This window comes from Lacerta agilis, chromosome 9 (assembly GCF_009819535.1).
Source record: "Lacerta agilis isolate rLacAgi1 chromosome 9, rLacAgi1.pri, whole genome shotgun sequence".
Classification (NCBI taxonomy): domain Eukaryota; kingdom Metazoa; phylum Chordata; class Lepidosauria; order Squamata; family Lacertidae; genus Lacerta; species Lacerta agilis.
In genome coordinates, this window is record NC_046320.1 from 4,187,361 (window position 1) to 4,201,892 (window position 14,532).

At 47.8% G+C, this 14,532-nt stretch overlaps 1 protein-coding gene across 2 annotated transcripts; it reads right to left on the reverse strand.

Moving 5' to 3' along the window:
- Positions 1 to 534: 534 nt before the first annotated feature.
- Positions 535 to 12,830, reverse strand: UBL7 (ubiquitin like 7). 2 transcript variants are annotated; one of them, XM_033160179.1, is made up of 11 exons: positions 12,698 to 12,830; positions 11,003 to 11,248; positions 10,063 to 10,182; positions 9,744 to 9,826; positions 9,510 to 9,594; positions 7,589 to 7,646; positions 5,517 to 5,650; positions 5,298 to 5,347; positions 2,858 to 3,025; positions 2,125 to 2,247; positions 535 to 1,155 (listed from the first exon to the last, which is right to left on the reverse strand). In XM_033160179.1, exons 1-11 carry the CDS (start codon positions 12,759 to 12,761, stop codon positions 1,018 to 1,020), a joined length of 1,269 nt encoding a protein of 422 aa, XP_033016070.1. In that variant the 5' UTR covers positions 12,762 to 12,830; the 3' UTR covers positions 535 to 1,017. The 2 variants fall into 2 exon arrangements, with proteins under 2 accessions (XP_033016070.1, XP_033016071.1); XM_033160180.1 differs by lacking the exon at positions 12,698 to 12,830 and adding an exon at positions 12,554 to 12,619.
- Positions 12,831 to 14,532: the final 1,702 nt, after the last annotated feature.

Here is a 14,532-nt window from a genome sequence, read left to right on the forward strand (position 1 = left end):
TTGGAAAAACAAAGAGTTACCAAAAATTTTGGATTGGCAGATATTAATGGTGGAATATTTACAACTAGCGAAGAGTACCGGAAGAATAAGAGGACAAACGAGACAAAAAGTCCATAAAGAATCGAAATTATTTAAGGAGTATTTGGTAAACAATGGCGTAGGTAGTTTCCTTATGACAGATCTAGACTGAACCCGATGGAAAATCAAGATAGAGTAAATTAAGAGATAAAAAAGAGTAAAATAAAACTGAATAAATGGAATAAATGTGCGATAATGTAGAAAAAAGAGTTATATACAGTGAGATTAATTGGAAGTCATTTTTAATTTTTTGTGAAGATGCGGAACCGATTGTAAGTTATGTATAATATGTAGATTTTTCTTCTTTTCTGTTATTTGTTTTGTTTTGCCTTGTCTTGTTCTGAGTTGCTTGATGTTTGTCAATTGTCTTTTAGTGTTATTTGTAACTTTTTAAAATAACAATAAAGATCTATTTTTTAAAAAAAAAACCTTAATGGACAACAGAAGCACAGCCTATTGGGAGAAGGACAGCTTTAATTAAGGTGTCTGAGAGTCATACAAACTAGACAGAGCCATGAACACAGGTGGAAAAAGCATGCAAGTTATTCAGAACGATGGAGGTGCCCTTCAGAGAGGGCAGTGCCCGATCTTCGTCCCACAGGGGAACATGGGCACCCAGCTGTCTGGGGTGCGGAGTCTTTTGGCCCAGCCCTGGAAGCAGCTGCTGGTTCATCACAATCCATCCCAAAGTCACAGCTTCTGCCTTGTTGCTGTCCATCAGCCCCTCTGCCTTAAAAAGGCTTTTCTTCAGACAAGGAAAAGTGGAGGGTGGGCAAGATTCTGGGCTGGCCCAGTGCAGCATGGACGGAAAACAGGGCAATGGTGGGTGCCAGGTGCCTGAGGATGGGCTCAGTGGGTGCAGGGATCAAGCGCAATAGAATAACCTCCCAGGGTCCAAGGCCTCTCCGTCAGAGGCACGCAGGTAAGCATGCAGAGATATTAGGGGGCTCCTCCAGCAAATATGAGCTCCAGAGCGGCCTGGATATCCCCCCCAGTGGCCTGGAGGGCTCGGAGGCTCAGCTCGTCGTCGTGGATGCCCATGTCCCGCAACTGCTGCAGCTGCAGCTGCCACTGGCTCTGTAGGCGGAAGAGAGGGAAGGAACCAGAGTTAGCCCAAGTCCCAACACAGTCAAGTGGGGTGGCTGGATCTGGAGGGCCAGTGGGAGAGAACCAGAGCCAGGGCTGCAGAAGTTGGCACGGTGCTCTTGGGCAAGTCAGTGGTTGCCAGTTCATTTCCAGGCCCAATTCAAGGTTGATGTTTGAAAGCCCTAAATGACTCAGGCCCCCAATACCTGATGGGGGACAAGGGGAGAGGGCCTTCTCCGTGGTGGCCCAAGCTGTGGAACTTTTCGTCCAGAGCTATGCCTGGCACCTTTATTGCACAGCTTCTGGTGGATTCTGAAGGCTGCATCCCTGGCTTTGAATACTCAAGGTGTAGGTTTTTAGGACCCAACTTAATTCTATGGTTGCAAGTTGTTTTAAATTGTTTTAAATGTTTTTAATGCTATAACCTGCCCTGGGACCTTAGGGTGAAGGGTGGGTAATCAATCAATCAATCAACAAACCAATCATTATAATCGTCTACCTGACCCACCTCATAAAGCTGCTCTGGGAGAAGCAGGTGGCACATGGAGGCTGCAGAACACTAGGCTTAACTCACAGGAAATCCCCAGGGCAAATCCAGGTGTGCCTGCAATCACCTCAGGCAGCCTCAGGCAGGCCGCTTGGCTTCACCGGCCCTGCCGGGTTGTCATGAAACTAAATGCTTCAAGTAGGGAAGGCAGAGTAGGGGAGAGATAAAGAAACCGGGCAAGTCGCTAGCCCTGAGCCTAACCCACCTGGTGTAGGGTGGTTAAAGAGGATGTAATGTCACCAGGTTGATTTATTTATTAATTACATTTTCATCCCAGTTTTTCTCCCGAAGGAGCCCTCCTTGTAAAAGTGGCTTGTGGGCGCAGTGCGCTGCCCAGGCGACAAAAGCAAGGAAGGCATCGGCCAAGCCGACTGCGCCACTGGGATGGGCAGGTGCGCCTGAAGGTTACGGACCTGAAGGTTTGGCTGCCCGGAAGCCTGCAAGGCGTGCTGCAAGGCCTGGCTGAAGAGGTCATTGGTGATGGGCGTTCCTGACTGGACGCTGGAGGACATCGGAGACGTGCCTGAAGAATGCCCCTGGGAAAAGGAAGAGGGAGGGGAAGAAGGTGCTTTTGGTGCATAGAAGGGAACAGAGGATTTCCCATTACAGGTCTCTTTACTGTAGGGGTGGAGAAACTTTGTGGCTCTACAGGCGATACTGGACTCCCAGTCCAGCAACCAGGGCCAGCAAAGTCAATGGTCAGGGTGGATGGGAGCTGGAGGCCACCAATAACCCCTGGAGGGCCACAGCTGCCTCATCCCTGTTGCAGGGGGAGCAGAATACCCCCCTCCGAAGCTCCTGTACCGCTAAGGCAGTGCTTTGTGTCCAAGAGGGCACTGTAAGGAGATGGCCAACACGGCCCAAGCCCCAGGGCTTCTCGTGCCAGGCCCCTCCCACCCCTGGCCTCCAGCAAGTTGTCAATGAGGGGGATGTGGCCCTCAGCTGGAGAATAAACCCCTGACCCCTGGCATAGAAGCACACGTGTGCATACAGCATGTGCAGGAAACGGGCCTGCACCCCAGGTCTTTTTAACACCATAGAATCCTAGAGTTGGAAGGGCCTCCCAGGGTCATCTAGTCCAACCTCCAGGAATGCCTCTGGAATGTGCCCAGCAGCATCCAGCCACACCCCATGCTTCCCTTTTACCTGGGTCCCTGGGGTCGGAGTGTGGGAGCTGCTCTCAGGGGTACTGGCCAGAGCCAGGGCCGTCGCCAATTCGCTCTGGGTGATGGGCCTGGGGCCGGCTGCCCCAGTGTAGCCAAGGGATGCCGGGCGGGACCCAGAGGTGCTGCTGGAAGGTGTGGTCCTTGTGCTCTGCAAGAGCAAAGAGGAGGAGGAGGAGGAGGAGGAGAAGAAGAAGAAGAAGAAGAAGAAGAAGAAGAAGAAGAAGAGGAGGAGGAGGAGGAGGAGGAGGAGGAGGAGGAGAAAAGAAGAAGAAGAAGAAGAAGAAGAAGAAGAAGGAGGAGGGGAGGAGGAGGAGGAGGAGGAGGAGGGAGGAGGAGGAGAGATGAAGAAGAGAAGAAGAATAAGAAGAAGAAGAAGAAGAAGAAGAAGAAGAAGAAGAAAGAAGAAGAAGAAGAGAAGAAGAAGAAGAAGAGGAGGAGGAGGAGGGAGGAGGAGGGAGGGGAGGAGGAGGTAGGAGGAGGAGGAAGGAGGAGAAGAAGAGAAGAAAGAGAAGAAGAAGAAGAAGAAGAAGAAGAAGAAGAAGAAGGAAGAAGAAGAAAAGAAAGAAGAAGAGAGGAAGGAGGAGGAGGAGGAGGAGGAGGAGGAGGGAGGAGGAGGAGAAGAAGAAGAAGAGAGAGAGGAGGAGGAGAGAGGAGGAGGAGGGAGAGGAGGGAGGAGGAGGAGGGAGGAGGGAGTGTTGGATTTGATATCCCGCTTTATCACTACCCAAAGGAGTCTCAAAGCGGCTCACATTCTCCTTTCCCTTCCTCCCCGACAACAAACACTCTGTGAGGTGAGTGGGGCTGAGAGACTTCAGAGAAGTGTGACTACTAGCCCAAGGTCACCCAGCAGCTGCATGTGGAGGAGCGGAGACGCAAACCCGGTTCACCAGATTACGAGTCCACCACTCTTAACCACTACACCACACTGCTTGCACAAAAAGGTTTGTTTCAACTGCACAGCTGACTCCCCAACTCCTGTTCTAACCCAAGAGGAGCGGGGCCTCCGTGTTTTGTTTTTTTAAGAGTGATTCTATTTCTGAACCAGTTGGGAACATTCAGAATCCCCACTAGAGGAGTCTCTGCCTGCCACAGAGAGACCTGCTTCCTCTCTAGAAAGGAAGTACTGTAGAGTTCCGGGAGATCTTTGGATGACTTCATAGACTGGCTGCATTCGCACATCAGGATAAGCCAGCAAGCACTCTGCGCACTTAAGAGAAATTCATGGGGGAGAGGGCTATCAATGGCTCCGAGCCAAGATGGCTGCACTCTGCCTCCACTGTTGGGAGATGTAAATGGTTCCGAATACCAGTTGCTGGAAAGTACTGGAGAGGAGAGGCTCTTGTGGTTGGATCCTGCTTGTGGGCTTCCTGCAGAGACATCTGGTGGGCCACAGTGAGGGCAGCATGCTTGACTGGATGGGCTATTGGCCTGATCCTGCAGGGCTCTTCTAATGTTCATTCTGCTCCTGCTTCACTTCTCTCGCGATGCAAACCGCAGGAGAAATCAGCTTCTAGACTCTTGCTATTTTTGAGTGCAATTCAGTTGCATCCTGGCAAATCCAGTCGAAACAGAGCTCCTGCCAACTGCCCAGCGTAAGAAAGGCCCTTCTGGATCAGACCTGAAGCCCCTGGGAAGCCCACCAAGAAGGGTGTTTTTACCCCAAGCACCTGGTATTCGGTGGTATGGCCTGTGTTTTGAACAAGGCAGCTCAAGAATTTGAGAGTCGAGGCGTATGTTTTCGCTCTGAGAGATTCCCATTCAGTGGTGAAAAATCTAAGTAGCACTTAATATTTAAAAGGCACTCCAAAATATAAAAAAACAGACAGCTCCCTCCCAAAGCTTACAAGTCATATCAAATTCAACCCCAACATATTTTTTAAGGCAATGTGCGGTCTTGCTGCATATCCATGAACAGATGACATATTTCAACTTTTTGAACTAAAAGGTAAGGAGAGGGGACATGATCAAGGCATAACATCAGGCATAGTGCAGAAAGATTTTCTCCCTCTCTCACAGTCCTGTAACTCAGGACCATCCAATGAAACCGAATTGTGAGCAACTCAAAACAAAACACTAGGAAGCCCTCCAAGCAGAGTGAAACCACTGAATTTGCTGTAAGAGGTAGATATTGCTGCTTTTTGAACAATTTAGACACATTCATGGGGGATAAGGCTACCAATGGCCAGTTGCCAGGGCAACTGTGTGCAGAACTCTAGTAACAGAGGCCGTATGCTTCCAAATGTCAGCTGATGGTCAGCACAATTGGGCTGAGTACAGTCGCCCTCCTGTCCTGCGGGTGGGCTTGCCAGAAGAGGCATCTGGTTGGCCCCGTGGGAACAGGAAGCAGGACTGGATGGTCCTTTGGCGTCGTGTCCTTCCCAGGGACACCCAGCGCAACTCTCGGGTCTTTTCAACATTACCTGATGGAAATCGTCTTCATCATCAGAGAGACCTTCAAACAGGAAGCCACCTGCCCAAGAAAAGAGACCAGAGGGAAGGACAGGGTTCTCCTCAAACTCAGGCACCATTCAATACCGACGGCACAAATCCTGATGTGCGAACTCCCCATTTTAGAATTACAAAACATCAGAAATGCACTACATTTGCTTCTCAGCCCCAAGTGGGAGCGCCTCGCTCACCTGGCATGTCCCGGTAGGAGCTGGAAGGCATGCTGCGCGAGGAGGTCTCTGCCGTGGGCAAGGGGGTGCTGCTGGCCACGGAGTGGAGAACCAGGATAATGGCATTCACCAAGGCAGGGTGGGATGGGATGAGCCTAGAAAGAGTGGCAAGAACAAGTCAGCTGGGGGAGGCCCAACGGCCCCAGGGCCCTCCAAGGACATCTACCCCAGCCCCACCAATGGCAGAAACCAGCTCCTACAACAGCCCTGATAGGTAGGCCATCCAGACTTTAAAAAAAATTCTATCAAAATATAGTTGCCTCCTTCCGTGGCAGCCTTTTCTGCTGCCCAACAGCTTGTGATAACGAAAAAATCCTAACGTTCTTCCTAAAACATTGCAAGGTTTGCCTTCAGTTCCAATCCAAGTTCATCAGTTTGAACTCACCAATTCAGAAACGAAACTTTTTAAAAAATGGTTCAGTAACTCAGAACTGGTTGAGATGCCTTCACATAGGGAAATAGGTGCCAGGTGCAAAAAAAACCAGCGCCACAAAAATCTTGACTCTTTTTTTCAGGGGCAGGAGCAAAAGATTTGGTATCTTTGGTATGATAAAGTTAAAGCTCATAAAGCGTTTAAAAATCATATTATAAGAAATTCCTTGTATCAGGTTTGGATGCGGAACAAAGACTTGTTAGAGAGGAAAACTCCGAGATGGTTGTCTCCAGTGGAAGCTAAAGCTTATAAAAGACCTAACATGCAAGATGGCTGAAATATACCGATATATTGGAACAAGAAGGACAGAACTTTAAGTTGAAAAGTTTTGAGCAGTTGAAGGAAGGTGTTACTGACTGGTTACAGTATTACCAGATAAATGAGGTTTTCAAATTGGATAAAAAACAAGGTTTTCAAACGGAAAAATCTAAGTTGGAAACTGAACTAATTGAACCAAACACAAAGAATCTTTCTAGAATGTATAAACTGTTATTAGAGTGGCATACAAAAGATGAAATGGTTAAATCAGTGATGATTGACTAGGCTAAAGATGTGGGTCATAATATAATGATGGAGGACTGGGAAAAACTGTGGAGGGAAGGAATCAATTTTACTGCATGTAATGTATTAAGAGAGAATATGATGAAAATGATTTATAGATGGTATTTAACACCAGTCAAATTAGCTAAGATGTACCATAATGTGAGTAATCAATGTTGGAAGTGTAAGCAGGTTGAAGGTACTTTCTATCACATGTGGTGGACATGCCCAAAGGTAAAGGACTTCCGGGAGAAAATTTACAATGAAAAACACCTTCTCTAAGAAACCAGAGGCCTTTCTGCTGGGCATGACCAACCATGAGATACCCAGTAAGGACAGAACTTTCTTTATGTATGCCACAACAGCAGCTAGAATTTTGATTGCAAAAAATTGGAAAACTGAAGAGCTACCAACAGTTGAAGACTGGCAGATCAAGATGATAGAATATATGGATCTCGCAGAACTGACAGCGAAACTCCGTGATCAGAGGGAGGGAAAGGTGCAAGAAGAGTGGAAGAAATTTAAAGACTATTTAAAGAAACGTGAAAAGATAGAGATTTGAATGGAATCAGTGGACAGTTAAGGCGAAAGCAATAATAGGTTAGGTTAAAATAGGATGTGTGTGGTAGATGTAGGAATTAAGGTTTTTTGTATTATTAAAATAAGTTTTGATTAATAGAGATTGATAATGAGGTAGATAAGTTTTTAAAGAAGACTTAAAGTTGTTACAAAGTTACTAAAGTATATCTGAAATGAACACTGAAGAGAGGGTTTGAGGAAGTCTATTAAGTAAGATTGGAATAAGTTTAGTATATTTTGAAATTTGTTTTTATTTTTGTTTAGTTAGGTGTAGTTTATATGTTGTATTTTGTTTTGTAGTGGTTTGTAGTTGTATGTTTTCATGTTTTTTTCTGTCTTTTTATTTGAAAATTTCAATAAATTCTTATTAAAAAAAAAAAGAAGTTTGATAGGAAATCTGTTTTGTCTGTGAAAATCTCTTTCTGGAGTGACTCAGGAGGACACCAGGACTCAGGTCTATGATGTTTAAACAAAAACTTACGTGTCCAACATATTCGGGTCAGCAAAGACCGAGAAAAGATCCTTATCCTGCAAGACACCTGCCAGACAAAGAAATTATTGTAATCAACAAGAAAAATTTGTAACATCCTATCCACCAAGAAATATTTTTACAGTGGTACCTCTGGTTAAGTACTTAATTCGTTCCGGAGGTCCGTTCTTAACCTGAAACTGTTCTTAACCTGAAGCACCACTTTAGGGAATGGGGCCTCCCGCTGCCGCTGCGCCGCCAGAGCACGATTTCTGTTCTTATCCTGAAGCAAAGTTCTTAACCTGAAGCGTTATTTCTGGGTTAGCAGAGTATGTAACCTGAAGCGTATGTAACCTGAGGTACCACTGTATTATTAAATTTACATACTGCAGAATTTATATACTTTAGATTTATATACTTCAGAAGAAAACTTATATACTTCAGAAGATCTGAGAGTGGTGCACAGGAATATGTGAGCAGTGTTAGAAATTGATATATGAAAGCTAGGAGCTAATTGTACCATGAACCTAGGATATGGTTGCAACAATGGAATGTCTAGGCACACTTTTTAATAACAAGAATACAAAGCTGAAAATGAATGTACTGCAGCTAAAATATTATGTTCATTTTTCACGTGCTCTAGTCCTTCCCCTGCCCACCCCCCTAATATTCCTAAGAGAGTCTTTTCTCCAGACTTCAGAGAGTAGCTGAAAGTGGGGAGGCAGAAGAAGGTCCTCTTTTCCTTCCACTCTGCAGTTTTAACTGCAATACTGTGGTCAGAGCTCAGAAACTACTAACGCTAATGAAATTCTGTTGCAAAATGCGCCTAAAACAATGGGAGTTTTGAACACCGTCTGTGAGCCCTGTCTGAAACCCCAGAGGAAACCCCTGCCTTAAAAAGTGCAAACCTGAAGCCTATAAGCAATACAGACCTAAACTGACTTCGCATGAAGCAATCAATCCTATCGGTCAGGAAGCCAAATATGATTGGAAATCTCATTAATTTAGGGTTTTCCTGGGGGTAGGGGTAGTGCAACAACATTTTGCTGCAGCCCCAAGCACATTTACTTGGAAAGAAGATCCACTGAAACCACAAGGACCTCCTTCCAACTGAAAGTACTGAAGATCAGAGTACTGAATGATAGAACTGCAGAGTCAGCTAGTCCAGTGTTCCCCAACCTTGGGCCTCCAGCTGTTTTTGGCCTACAACTTCCATCATCCCTGACCACTGGCCTTGCTAGCTAGAGATGATGGTAGCTGTAGTCCAAAAACAGCTGGAGGCCTTTCTAGTCCAACTCCCTGCAATGCAGGAATCACAGCTAAAGAATCCGCAGCAGATGGCCATCTAACCTCTGAGGATACAACAGAAACACTCCTGGATCAAAACAAAAGTCCTCCTATTCCAAAATCCTATTTCCCAACTGGGTGCACTGGTGTACCCCACTGGTGTCGCCCCCAAACTTGTATTCAAGGGTTCCACCTAATCATCCCCCCTCTACTTCCAGTCTACAGAGGGAGAGCCCTGTCACTTACTTTGCCATCACCCACCAAACTGGCACCACCCTTGAACAAGGAGGAAGTCCAAGAAGACTCAGAGGAACCCCAAGGTATGCATAAGTACATTTTGGCAGGGAGAACCCCATAAAAAGCCTGCCCAATGTGGACTCAGCGTGCTCAGTTGGCAAAACATGCTGACTGACCACCTGGTTTGGGGAGGGGGTCAGAAAACTGGATGATAAGGGGAACTGAAGGCAGTATCCGGATTGCAGTGCTTCTGGTACCTGCAGTAGGTGGTAGAAGGGGTTTGAAGAAGACAAGACGGGTTGACCTCACACAGTTAAATCTAAGTGTCAAACTTGTGCCAGCTCAGGTATGACAGCCTGAGATAAACGCAGAATGGCCGTGTCTTTGCCTACACACCAAGCCTACCTACCCAAAGCGACTGGGTCACTGCTGAGGCCAGGGGTAGCAACAATGATCTGATCGAGCGACTCCTTGTTCCCCAGCATCTTGAAGACCTGAGTGGGGGACACAGAGAAATCAGCAAGGCCGACAGAGAAAGCCACAAGCTGCCTTTGAGAACAGCAGCTGCAACGTATTGACTGTTTCCACTTCCCTGTGAAAGGGGTGCAATGGGCCCAGAAGGGGAAGCATCAGCCATGCTCACCGAATCCCTGAAGACAGGACTGCTGTGCAGAGCGGTGTGCAGGACCCGGAACTCTCGGACTGCGGCAACTTTGTCCACTGGCTCTGGGGGGAAGAAGAGCAGAGCAAGAAATCAGACACTCGGTGGAATCAGTCAGCAAAAGGCAACAGCAGCAGCAGGCATCCATGAGACAAGAGTCAGGTATATTCTGCAATTCCACTCTCTGAGGTGCCCGAAGGGGACACAGAACAGCGATTTGATGATGCAGGGACATCTTGGCCTTCATGCACCATGCGCTGGATCAGTGGTTCCCAAAGTGGTTGGTCCCATCCCGGCTTACCTGGCTTCTGTTCTGGCTCTGGCCAGGACTTTCGGAGGACGTGGACTGTGGAGCCGGACTGGATGCCATAGAATTCAAGTGTCTGGTCATCCCGCAGCTTCCGTCCACAGTAGATCAGATCTGAAAGGCAGGCAGTGCAGCATGGCACACGTGAAAAAGCTGGGCTTGTGGGCCGGGGAGGTACCAGCACCGCTTTCTGAACCAGAGCTGGACAACATGGTGCCCCCCTCCAAATGTCCAATTGTCTGTTTCATAAAAATTAATACACTGGTTGATTGTAGAAAGAAAAAACATAATATCAAGATAAATTTACAATTTTCAAGAACATTTTAGCAGACACCAAAAGGAATACAGTGAAGGTGCCTGCTTGAGATCAATAGGCAGGGAGTTCCAGAGTTTAGGTGCTGCCACACTAAAGGATCGAGTTCTTACAAATGTGGAGTGAGTCTTATGTGGTGCCTGCAATAGGGTGAATTCTACCAATCAAAGCTGTTGAATGGGCACATGCAGGGCAAGGAGATCTCATGGATACACTGGTCCCTAGTTGCTAAGTGCGTTATAGTAACACCTTGGATTTAGCCTGGTTGCTGGACTCCAATGCTCATCAGCAACAACAATCATGACTAGTGGTCAGGGATGGTGGGAGCTGGCGTTCAACAATGGCTACACCTGCATGAAACAGAGTGGTTAGCCTTGTTTCTGAGACCTGGATTCTTCTTCCCTGGAACTCCAGGAACTGTAGCTCTGTGAAAGGAATGGGGTGCAGGTCTCTGATCAACTTTCAGCACCCTGAACAAACTACATTTCCCAAGATTGTTTGGGGGAAGCCATGACACCGCTTTAAATGTGTGGTGTAGGTGTGGCCAGGGCATTTCATGACCTGGAGTTATGATGATGATGGTGATGATGATATGACAGGAAGTTAAGAACAGCAGCTCACCAATGAGTTCTGGGTCGGGGACAGATTCTTGCAGCTTCCCTGTGATGAGCTGTTTCAGGTAGGAGATGCTGCAGCCCCCCAGGGGCCATTCGCCCAGCTCCGTTTCTGGCAGGCGCAAAATGGACTTGGGAGCCAGCGGTTGATCTGCCAGCTTGACTGCGATGTAGCACTCAGAGAGAGCCATGGCATCCGATTCCCTGGGAGGACTTGGTCCAGTGAGGCCCCAATCTGAGCTCCAAGCGGAATCTGTAAAAGGAACACAGGGAGCTGACTTTTACTGAGTCAGACCATGGGCTCATTGAGCTCAGTACTGCCTACACTGCCTGGCAGCAGCTCCCCAGGGTTTCAGGCAGAGGTTTGCCTATCTGGAGATGCTAGGAGTTGACCTTGGGACTTTCTGCATGCAAAATAGGTACTCTGCCACTACGCTATAGCCCTTCCACGTAAGGAATGTCTCCTCCGATGGGACACCACTAACCATGGTGTAACCTCCCTCCCAACTGCCTTTAGCACTGGTTGGATCCAAACTGTATCACCTGAGCTGCAAGACTGATTCCATGCCCTCACCTTGGACACCAATTCTAGGCCAGAGGAGCAAAGGACAGCAGTTGCAGGCCTCACAGCACACCCAGCTGCTGGGAGGTCAGACAGGGGTTCAGAATAAGCTCAGGCTTGTGAGAGAGGTTAAAAATAATTTCTAAAAGGTTTCTCTGGCTACTTTCAAAGCAAGAGGAAGAAAAAGAAAGACGTAGGTCCTCTCTGTGAAGAAGACAGAGAAGTGCTATGGGGGACGGAGAGAAGGCAGAACTGCTCAACAACTACTTTGCCTCTGTATTCACCCAAAAGGAAAGTAGTGCCCAACTTGGTCTATGAGACATAGAAAAGGATGCTGTGATTACTAAGACCGAGCATGGGTTTCTCAAAAACAAGTCATGCCAGAAAAATATCACTTTATATATATATATATATATAGTTACAAGATTGGTGGATCATGGGAATGCTGTGGACGTGGTGTATCTTGATTCCAGTAAGTCTTTTAGCAAAGTCCACCACAAATAGACGGGAAGTTAAACAGCATTTCCGTGCACTGCTCTAGTTTCGCCAGAAGCGGCTTAGTCATGCTGGCCACATGACCCAGAAAAACTGTCTGCGTACAAACGCTGGCTCCCTCGGCCTGTAAAACGAGATGAGCGCCGCAACCCCAGAGTCATTCGCGACTGGACCTAACCATCAGGGGTTCCTTTACCTTTTATGTATGTATCAGGCATAGGCAACCTTGGCCCGCCAGATGTTTTGAGACTATAACTCCCATGATCCACAGCTAGCAGGACTAGTGGTCAGGGATGATGGGAATTGTAATCCCAAAACATCTGGCGGGCAGAGGTTGCCTATACCTGGTATATATAATTGCCCGCGCCCTACCCCGTCCTGTATTTTGCCAGAACAAAGGTGGCAACCCTACAGTCGTCGTCGCCCCCCACCCAGTCCAGTCCATGAAGCTCTCCCGGGGTGTGACTTGGGCAGCCCCTTCCCACCCTCAGCCTGGCCCACCTCGCAGGGTTGTTGTGGTGCGGATAAACCGGGGAGGGAGAGGCGTTTGGCTGTCCTACTTGAGGCCCTACGTGGGCCACAAATGCAGTAAACAACAACAGAAGCCCATTTTCCTACAAAATCCCCCCTCCTTGCTCTGCCTACCGGGATGTTTACAGCCGACGGTCTCCTCCAGCCGGAAGCGCTTCCCTGACCCCGCGCGAGGCATGCTGGGGAGTGGAGTCCGCGCGGAGGAAGCAGCCTCGCGACTCTCGCCTGGGCGGCCGAAGAGGGAAGAGGAGGAGCGACGGTAAGCTCCGCCCCCTCGTGGGTCGATCCGCAGGGCATCCTGGGAACGGCGGTTCCAGCATGGGTGGGGGAGACTGAAGCCCGTGGATCGGGGTAGAGCAGCGTCGTCACGTTAAGCTCCCGAGCCAATCAGAAGAGAGGAGGGTGCCACGAGGGGCCAATAGGCGGGCGGGAATTCAGAGCTGCCGTGAGTTTAGAAAGAATCTGCGTGCGCGAAGTTTCCAAGGCGCTTCTCTTCCTCAGTTACGGTAGTTGGAGGTCCAGCGCCTTTCGTCTAGGCCCAGGGCTTGAATTGAGTTTTATTTTTAATGTCATTAGTGATTACTTAAAGGAGTTGGAGGAATGCAAACTTTCCTTTTATATATATATATAATTTTTATTAATTTTTTTCAGTTTTACAATTTAGAATACTCATTTAAACATCCTTAAAATATCAGTGACTTCCCTTCTCTTCCCATGGTTCATTTTGCATATCATAATTTCCTACATGTTTTGCATAAACTAAACTATTCAGTATTCGGTTATTACACCCATCAAAACTTATTTACATTGTTGAATTTATCTTAATGCTGCCAACGTTTTCAAGTGTACACAATCTCCCACCCATATATTCCATAAACATTTTCCAATCTTTTAAACGTATGTTCTTGTTCTCTTATTCTATAAATCTGCGAAGTCCTGAGTTGCAGGGGAGTGGATCTCCCTTCCAACTCTTGAGATTATACCATAACAGAAAGAAAGAAAAAGAAAGAACCATGAATCACCACAGCCTAGAAGGAGAAAGGCACAAACATACAGTATTGTATCTGGTGATCAGTACCCATTATTTGCATGGTTTCCTGTTCTTAATAAAAACCGCATTATTAAAAGAAGTACCAAAGATACAGCGCAGCTCCAAAACGGACGAAGTCTTGACTCATACAAGGATTGTCTTTACAAATCATTGACTGGCATAAAATGCATCTTGTTTTGCAAACGTGGCAGCTCACTGCCCTCCAACCTTGCAGCCCGGCCTTGCAGATGCCCGGTTTGCAGAGTGAGTGGGCTAGGCTGGGGGCAAACACCCTCCCTGACCTACTTCCCTCTGCCTAGGCTGCTGCCCCTTTTCCCGCCCTCTCCCGGAGGGTGGGTGGCAGCGCCTCCTCTCTTTTGCCACATGATCGCATGTTCCAACAAGAACGGGTGGCCAGGGAGCACGGGGGACGGGGCAGGGGGTGCAGCAGGACTTTGAAGAAAGCACCGCGGGGGCCAGTAACAAAATGGTTGCTGCTGGGCCGTGGAGTAACAACAGAGTTGGGGGCACAATGGATGGCGCATCATAAAGAGCGGAAGAAGAGGAATGCCAGATGCCCCTGTCCCAAGGCAAAACTGCTGTCACAGAAATGCTGCTTGCACCTTGAAACAAAGGGGTGGGTGAAGGGTCCAATCCTGACACACAATTAAGACTTATGGTTACCAGATTTTTTTCAATGAATCCGGGGACACGTTGTTGTTGTTGTTGTTGTTGAAGCTGAGTAGTAACAGGGAATCATTGTGGGGAAGGTGAGGCAAAAGATCCTAGGCCCAAGCACACATAAAGGTAAAGGGTAAAGGGACCCCTGACCATCAGGTCCAGTCGTGTCCGACTCTGGGGTTGCGGCGCTCATCTCGCTCTATAGGCCAAGGGAGCCGGCGTTTGTCCGCAGACAGCT

Coding starts and splice junctions, on each gene's coding strand:
- UBL7 (XM_033160179.1), bottom strand. CDS start 12,761: ATGCCTCGCGCGGGGTCAGGGAAGCGCTTCCGGCTGGAGGAGACCGTC. Junction 9,827..10,062: donor AGAGCCAGAACAGAAGCCAG/GTAAGCCGGGAT, acceptor TCTTCCCCCCAG/AGCCAGTGGACAAAGTTGCC. Junction 5,651..7,588: donor GACCCGAATATGTTGGACAC/GTAAGTTTTTGT, acceptor CACTCTTTCTAG/GCTCATCCCATCCCACCCTG.